Below are 9,572 nucleotides of genomic sequence, written 5' to 3'. Positions count from 1 at the left end.
CACTGGCACACACTGTAACACACTATCACACACTATCACACTGTGACACACACTGGCACACACTATCACACACTGTGAGACACACTGGCACACACTGTAACACACTATCACACACTATCACACTGTGACACACACTGGCACACACTATCACACACTGTCACACACTATCACACACTGTCACAGTGTGACACACACTGACACACTGTCACACACTATCACACACTGTCACACTGTGACACACTGTGACACACACTGGCACACACTGTAACACACTGTAACACACTATCACACACTGGCACACACTGTAACACACTGGCACACACTGTAACACTGTGACACACACTGTAACACTGTGACACACACTGGCACACACTGTGACACACTATCACACACTGTAACACACTATCACACACTGTAACACACTATCACACACTATCACACACTGTCACACTGTGACACACACTGGCACACACTGTAACACACTATCACACACTATCACACACTGTCACACTGTGACACACACTGGCACACACTGTAACACACTATCACACACTGTCACACACTATCACACTGTGACACACTCTGTGACACACACTATCACACACTGTCACACACTGTGACACAATGTCACACACTATCACACACTGTCACACTGTGACAGACACTGTCACACACTGTCACACTGTGGCACACACTGGCACACACTGTCACACTGTGGCACACACTGGCACACACTGTGACACAATGTCACACACTATCACACACTGTAACACTGTGACACACACTGGCACACTGTGGCACACACTGGCACACACTGTCACACACTGTGACACACTGTGACACACTGTCACACTGTCACACTGTGGCACACACTGTCACACACTGTCACACACTATCACACACTGTCACACTGTGACACACACTGTGACACACTGACACACACTATCACACACTGTCACACTGTGTCACACTGTGACACACACTGGCACACACTGTCACACTGTGACACACACTGTCACACTGACACACTATCACACTATCACACACTGTAACACTGTGACACACACTGGCACACACTGTAACACACTATCACACTAACACTGTGACACACACTGGCACACACTGTAACACACTGTAACACACTATCACACACTGTAACACACTATCACACACTGTAACACACTATCACACACTGGCACACTGTGGCACACACTGTAACACACTATCACACACTGTAACACACTGTAACACAATATCACACACTGTAACACTGTGGCACACACTGTAACACACTGTCACACTGTGACACACACTGGCACACACTGTAACACACTGGCACACACTGTGACACAGTATCACACACTGTCACACTGTGACACACACTGTAACACACTGGCACACTGTGACACACACTGGCACACACTGTGACACACACTGGCACACACTGTAACACACTATCACACACTGTCACACTGTGACACACACTGTCACACTGTGACACACACTGGCACACACTGTAACACACTATCACACACTGTAACACTGTGACACACACTGGCACACACTGTAACACACTGTAACACACTATCACACACTATCACACACTGTCACACACTGTCACACTGTGACACATACTGGCACACTGTGACACACACTGGCACACACTGTAATACACTATCACACACTGTAACACACTATCACACACTGTCACACTGTGACACATACTGGCACACTGTGACACACACTGGCACACACTGTAACACACACTGGCACACACTGTCACACTGTGGCACACACTGTAACACACACTGGCACACACTGTCACACTGTGGCACACACTGTAACACACTATCACACACTGTAACACTGACACACACTGGCACACACTGTAACACACTATCACACACTGTCACACTGTGACACACACTGGCACACACTGTAACACAATATCACACACTGTAACACTGACACACACTGGCACACACTATCACACTGTGGCACACACTGTAACACACTATCACACACTGTAACACTGACACACACTGGCACACACTGTAAGACACTATCACACACTGTCACACTGTGGCACACACTGTAACACACTATCACACACTGTAACACACTATCACACACTGTCCCACTGTGACACACACTGGCACACACTGTAACACACTATAACACACTATCACACACTGTCACACTGTGACACACACTGTAACACACTATCACACACTGTAACACACTATCACACACTGTCCCACTGTGACACACACTGGCACACACTGTAACACACTATCACACACTGGCACACACTGGCACACACTGTCACACACTGTCACACACTGGCACACACTGGCACACACTGTCACACACTGTCACACACTATCACACACTGTCACACACTGTCACACTGTGACAGACACTGTCACACACTGTAACACAATATCACACACTGTCCCACTGTGACACACACTGGCACACACTGTAACACACTATCACACACTGGCACACACTGTGACACACTGTCACACACTGTCACACACTGTCACACACTGTAACACACTATCACACACTATCACACACTGTCACACTGACACACACTGGCACACACTATCACACACTGTGACACACACTGGCACACACTGTAGCACACTATCACACACTGTGACACACACTGGCACACACTGTGACACACACTGGCACACACTGGCACACACTGTCACACACTGTGACACACACTGGCACACACTGGCACACACTGTAACACACTATCACACACTGTCACACTGTGACACACACTATCACACACTGTAACACACTATCACACACTGGCACACACTGTAACACACTATCACACACTATCACACACTGTGACACACACTGGCACACACTGGCACACACTGTAACACACTATCACACACTGGCACACACTGGCACACACTATCACACACTGTGACACACTGTCACACACTATCACACACTGTCACACACTATCACACACTGTCACACTGTGACACACACTGTGACACACTGTGACACACACTGGCACACACTGTAACACACTATCACACACTGTCACACTGTGACACACACTGGCACACACTGTAACACACTGGCACACACTGTAACACTGTGACACACACTGTAACACTGTGACACACACTGGCACACACTGGCACACACTGTGACACACACTGGCACACACTATCACACTGTGACACACTCTGTGACACACACAGGCACACACTGGCACACTGTGACACACACTGGCACACACTGTAACACACTATCACACACTGTCACACTGTGACAGACACTGTCACACTGTCACACTGACACACACTATCACACACTGTCACACTGTGACACACACTGGCACACACTGGCACACACTGTAACACACTATCACACACTGTAACACTGTGACACACACTGGCACACACTGTAACACACTATCACACACTGGCACACACTGTAACACACTATCACACACTGTAACACACTATCACACACTGTAACACACTATCACACGCTGTAACACTGTAACACTGTGACACACACTGGCACACACTGTCACACACTGTCACACTGTGACACACACTGTAACACACTATCACACACTGTAACACACTATCACACACTGTAACACACTATCACACACTGTAACACTGTGACACACACTGTAACACACTATCACACACTGTAACACTGTGACACACACTGGCACACACTGTAACACTGTAACACACTATCACACACTGTCACACTGTAACACACTGTCACACACTGTAATACACTGTCACGCACTGGCACACACTATCACACACTGTCACACTGTGACACACTGTAACACACTGGCACACACTGTGGCACACACTGTAACACACTATCACACACTGGCACACTGTGACACAGTGACACACACTGGCACACACTGTGGCACACACTGTAACACACTATCACACACTGTCACACACTGTCACATTGTAACACACTGGCACACACTGTAATACACTGTCACGCACTGGCACACACTATCACACACTGGCACACTGTGACACAGTGACACACACTGGCACACACTGTAACACACTATCACACACTGTCACACTGTAACACACTGGCACACACTGTGGCACACACTGTAACACACTATCACACACTGGCACACTGTGACACAGTGGCACACACTGGCACACAGTGTAATACACTGTCACGCGCTGTCACACACTGTCACACTGTGAAACACACAGTCAGCAGTGAGCGCCTTCACACAGAATGAAAAGAGAAATGTGCAGGAGAAACAAACCTTTGTGTCCTGACGGACGTGTCAGCTGGGCTTCAACAGTTTTTGGGGTTTGAGGGCTGAACAAACATCCTGATTGTTGGTTTAAGGAAACGGGATCAGCTGCGTGTTTGTGCGCAACAGTAAATGCTGCGACTGTCACTTTAATTTAAAGCTTTACTGTTTGACTCACAGAGGGCTAAAATAAATATCATCAGTTAGGAGTCTGCTGATCGGCTAATAAATGAAAGGATAAGATTAGGGATGGGGATCGAGATCCGGTTCTAAAAGGACCCGGTTCCAAAATTTCTCAAAACCCGAAAACCAATAAGGTTCGAGCTTATCGATACTGCGGGTCCTAAAATGTAACGTTATGTCTCGAGCGTCATTTATCTTGAAATGCAATGGATAAGAAAACTAATGTTAATTTATTGATGACACCGAAACGTGGTATTAAACTGTTCATCATCGGGCTGCAGCTCTCTGTCACGCACATGAAGCAGGTCTAAAGCCACGTATGATTTTTAATAAATTTATGAGAATTAATACCCAATTATGAATTTTAATATTCAGAAAATATGAATCCATAAATCTCTCGTTTCGGGGCACCACCAGAGTTGTTATTAACCCAAAGTCTCCGGACCTCTGGGTAGCATTTTAATAATTATACAATTATTCACTAGTGATCAATTAGTTAATAATGGCTCAATTATCTTAAGTCAGTCAGTCAATCTCATCTGAAGGGTAAATTCTCTTGGCAGGGACTTAGAAATAGGCAACACACACAATTCCTTGATTACAGTGAATTTATTAGCTAACTAAGGTGATATAAAATGCAGTTAAATACACTAAAGAAATAAACACCGGCTAAACAATAAGAAGGGGTTCCTATTGTGGGAGAATTTGACTCATACGGCAGCTAATGAATGCAATTAGAAGATAACTCGGTTTAACTTGTCTAGGGGTTTAAGGACTGAATATAATGGATTAACAACTACTGGACATCACTGACCACAGGATGCTTTGTTTTGCCTTACGGTAGGTTGGCGGCCTGCCTTGGCCTGTTGCACGGCTCCCACGCTAGCTGCCCGATTCCTGGCTTTTTGCTAGGGAATTCTCTGGGGTTCTCCGTGTCTGGAAGGAAGGAAAAACCCTCAAGGGTTGGCCGTCCTCCGTCTCGCAATTCGGCTGTTCTTCAGGTGTCCTTTGTTGCCGCTGGCGAGACCACGTGACTGGGTCTGACCTCGGTGACGTTAGCTCGACGAATAAAGCTTAAAGAGAACTTGGTTGTTCTTGAATTACACTAGTGTAACTTAACGGACTGATAACTTTTAACAAAACAAACCAAAGAAAATAAAACGCAAGTAAAGTTGCTGTTAAAAGAGGGAAAAGCTGATGTCGCGACACTTCGCGTGTGTAGCTTCAAACGAAACAAAGCTTTTGTTGCGCCGGGCCGAACTCTTAGGGTGTTGCCGGGAGAGGGGGCACGCCGGGCGCGTGCCGAAGCGCTGTTGAAGCGTCAGGAACAAAACAGAGCACGAAGAACAAGAGACAAGAGAGCGAACAACCTCGTGTGTCGCGCTTTTGTTGGTTGGGGCGTGGTTCCCCAGAGGGCAGTCCTTATTGGCCGTTTCCGGTTTCCTGAGGGACTGTCTTTCTAAACTTTTAATATGTCTTAAAAAAAAGGAAAAGAAAATCTGTTTGCGCGTATTATAATCAAATATTTTCCCACAATCAAACCTCAATGGTCAAATGGTTGTACCGTTCTTAGTTTTAAGCACCTGATAAGGGAAACAATTGTCAAATAATTGGTCATGAGTGACATTTATACATTACCGGCATTTCATACGATGGTATGTAATACTTATTTCGTCCACTTGGGAGAGCTCAGGTTACATGACGATAGCTTGGATTAACCCTAAGACAATCTTTGCTCAGGAACTGGGAAATTCAGTTATTTAACCTTAAATTCAAGCTGGCAATTAATAGAGTATAGTATGACATTTCTTTATCCTCATTTCTAAAGGAGGTGTGTGAGAAAGTATTGTGAACAAACATTGGTTACACATAAAATGAAGGAATGTCATTAACCTTGCTGAAAATTAAAACACTGCAAAAGTAACTTAATTAGATTCTTTTCAGCAATAATATCAACAACAGATAGCAACAACATGGTAACATAACTAATCAAACAGAGGCAAACGTAATCAAGTAACTAAAAGATTATTTAATTAAACGAGGTAATGCTTTGAGTCTTTGGAGACAGCAGTCTGTTTACACAAAGAAGTTCAGGGCTGTCCCTGGTGTCCTGGATTTTCTCACCTGGGCGTGAAAAGGAGTATCCCTTTGATGAGAGGTAATTAAACACAGAGCAAGGTCAGTTGCCATGGTTACGTGTGTGTGGGGGGGCAGTTTAGGGTTTCCTGCCCCCTCTTAAGGAGAGTTTCGATAGGCTGTTTGTAATCTCTGGTTAGTTTCTTTTGTCATTTTAACAGTTCAGGCACCGAGAGGCTTATCTCGGCTGTTGCCAAAGGTGGCCTGTTTTACGACCAACTGCCCAGGAATAGCACTTAGAGAAAGCACTTCACCGCCAGCTGCCAGAGGCGTTAACATTTCCAGCAATTGTAAGTCACTTTGGATAAAAGCGTCTAAATCTGAGATTCACAAAGATTTTGAGATACTGGAGTTTTGATTTCTGTGAGCTGGGATCATCGAGCAAAACACAAACCTGAAATATTTCACTCGATGTGAATCTAGAATATTTGAATTAAATTGTGGAAGAACATGAACTTCTCCACGATGTTCTAGTTTTGTGAGATGCAGCGGTTTAGTTGTGTTAAAGATCAGAGAAGATCCCAAACTGCTCCTGAGAGAGACCGGCACTTTTTACAAAAGTACCAAACCATTTTAAGTAACAAAATAAACTACAGTATTTTCACATTTAAAAACTCCTAAAGATACTCTTCACCTGAACACTGACTCAGCTTTTCTCTGCGTCACGTGATGAATCTGTAACCAGTTAACGGATCAGACCCTCTCGTCTCGCAGTGATCACGCAGATGAAGGTGAGTTTTAAAGTAACCAACAGTTTAATGTTTAACAGTTTGCTCAACTCTGAAACACTATTTTTTCTGCATGACCGATGGAGACTCGGCACGCTAACGCTAACTGTGCGGCTCGTCCTGCATCAGCTGGTTCAGCCTTTAGACCATCCAGTCCCTGGTTCTGGTTTAGCCTAGGCCAGGGGTTCTCAAACCTTTTCACATCAGGGACCCCTACACTGACACAAATTAGACCACGGACCCCCGTTTGATAAGATTTGGCCCCAGGGTGGCCCTCTGATAGGAGTGTAGCTTTTAATTGTTTGATTACAGAAAGTGGATGAAACCATGAACAGACTAAATATAAATGATTCCTCTTTTTGCTGGGGGCCCCCTGGAAATTAATGCAAAATGGACCTTTGACAGTTTAACAAGACCGTTTTTGTTGGAATATAATCGATCGGTGGATTAAGTTACTGTGAGGCTTCACAGGTGATTCGCATCACTTTTGCTTGTACTGGCTGGTCTGATGGAGGCTCTGATTGGACCCGCTGTGGTGATCGTATCTTGAAATGGTTTGCATTGGTTGAATCACGAGGACTTTAGCTTTCAAACAGTGGATCATATGAGTATGAAGCTAACATAGTTGCTGTGTGCACAGACCAAAAGCTGCCGCCAGGACCCGACGGCCCGCGGGTGTGATCCAAAATGTGAAGCTACTCTCATCAAATACAAATAACAGAATCCTATTTTGTCCTGAGTGCGTGAAACTTATTACATATTTTGTAATAAACAGTATTTCTATACAGTGTTTTATATTCTGTATTTTCTCACCTGTATCAGGTTTGGAGAACTCGAGGCAGAGGATCTCTGAGTCGTGAGCCTGAACGTTCATGATCTCCTCCATACTGTCCAGATCATGGATCCTGCAACACACACAGTGTTAGACAGCAGTAGTGTGTGTGTGTGTGTGTGTGTGTGTGTGGAGACTTAACTGACTCAGCTGCTCATTATGTCTTCTTGTTATTAACCCCGCCCCCGCTCACCTGAGGACTCCTATGCGGTCTCCAGAGGCCAGGTGCTGTCCATCAGGACTGACCCTCAGGGTCCTAATGCCCGCTCTGCTTGTGTCAGTCTGCTGCCCCTCTGAGCCCGATGACCCCGCCTTCTCAGTGTTGCCACCTGTGACGACACCGCTCTCAGTGTCCATGAGGCTGCTTATGTTGTCGTCCACGTAAATGACCTTCTGTAGGTCCTGTGGGGTCAGAGATCAGAGAGGTGAGGAAGGCGTCAGGAGTATAGTTGTGTGTCAGGGTAAGTGAAGTGTACGGGTGCAGGTGTGTTAGGGTAAGTGAAGTGTACGGGTGCAGGTGTGTCGGGGTAAGTGAGGTGTACGGGTGCAGGTGTGTCAGGGTAAGTGAGGTGTACGGGTGCAGGTGTGTCGGGGTAAGTGAGGTGTACGGGTGCAGGTGTGTCGGGGTAAGTGAGGTGTACGGGTGCAGGTGTGTCAGGGTAAGTGAGGTGTACGGGTGCAGGTGTGTCGGGGTAAGTGAGGTGTACGGGTGCAGGTGTGTCGGGGTAAGTGAGGTGTACGGGTGCAGGTGTGTCAGGGTAAGTGAGGTGTACGGGTGCAGGTGTGTCGGGGTAAGTGAGGTGTACGGGTGCAGGTGTGTCGGGGTAAGTGAGGTGTACGGGTGCAGGTGTGTCAGGGTAAGTGAGGTGTACGGGTGCAGGTGTGTCGGGGTAAGTGAGGTGTACGGGTGCAGGTGTGTCGGGGTAAGTGAGGTGTACGGGTGCAGGTGTGTCAGGGTAAGTGAGGTGTACGGGTGCAGGTGTGTCGGGGTAAGTGAGGTGTACGGGTGCAGGTGTGTCGGGGTAAGTGAGGTGTACGGGTGCAGGTGTGTCAGGGTAAGTGAGGTGTACGGGTGCAGGTGTGTCGGGGTAAGTGAGGTGTACGGGTGCAGGTGTGTCGGGGTAAGTGAGGTGTACGGGTGCAGGTGTGTCAGGGTAAGTGAGGTGTACGGGTGCAGGTGTGTCGGGGTAAGTGAGGTGTACGGGTGCAGGTGTGTCGGGGTAAGTGAGGTGTACGGGTGCAGGTGTGTCAGGGTAAGTGAGGTGTACGGGTGCAGGTGTGTCGGGGTAAGTGAGGTGTACGGGTGCAGGTGTGTCGGGGTAAGTGAGGTGTACGGGTGCAGGTGTGTCAGGGTAAGTGAGGTGTACGGGTGCAGGTGTGTCGGGGTAAGTGA

At 46.8% G+C, this 9,572-nt stretch overlaps 2 protein-coding genes across 2 annotated transcripts in view; one reads left to right on the top strand and one right to left on the bottom strand.

Moving 5' to 3' along the window:
* The window catches only part of LOC123973347 (tyrosine-protein kinase receptor TYRO3-like), a 25,542-nt gene extending 18,206 nt beyond the window's left edge, over positions 1-7,336 (top strand). Inside the window, exon 11 of the mRNA XM_046053285.1 lies at positions 7,305-7,336. Coding sequence (XP_045909241.1) covers positions 7,305-7,336 — 32 coding nt within the window. The remainder of the gene's footprint in view (positions 1-7,304) is intronic.
* Positions 7,337-7,957: 621 nt separating this feature from the next.
* Positions 7,958-8,708, bottom strand: LOC123974286 (mitogen-activated protein kinase-binding protein 1-like). The gene is made up of 2 exons (XM_046054884.1): positions 8,373-8,708; positions 7,958-8,252 (listed from the first exon to the last, which is right to left on the bottom strand). Exons 1-2 carry the CDS (start codon positions 8,534-8,536, stop codon positions 7,964-7,966), a joined length of 453 nt encoding a protein of 150 aa, XP_045910840.1. The 5' UTR covers positions 8,537-8,708; the 3' UTR covers positions 7,958-7,963.
* Positions 8,709-9,572: the final 864 nt, after the last annotated feature.

The sequence above is a fragment of the Micropterus dolomieu genome, linkage group LG07 (genome assembly GCF_021292245.1).
Source record: "Micropterus dolomieu isolate WLL.071019.BEF.003 ecotype Adirondacks linkage group LG07, ASM2129224v1, whole genome shotgun sequence".
Lineage (NCBI taxonomy): Eukaryota > Metazoa > Chordata > Actinopteri > Centrarchiformes > Centrarchidae > Micropterus > Micropterus dolomieu.
Note: the sequence above shows the minus strand (reverse complement) of the source record. Positions and strands in the feature narration are given on the sequence as shown.

Excerpts from the sequence above, each read along its gene's own strand:
- LOC123974286 (XM_046054884.1), bottom strand. The coding sequence starts at position 8,536 with ATGGACACTGAGAGCGGTGTCGTCACAGGTGGCAACACTGAGAAGGCG. Across the intron at positions 8,253-8,372 it reads GACCGCATAGGAGTCCTCAG|GATCCATGATCTGGACAGTA; the intron begins GTGAGCGGGGGC and ends TGTGTGTTGCAG.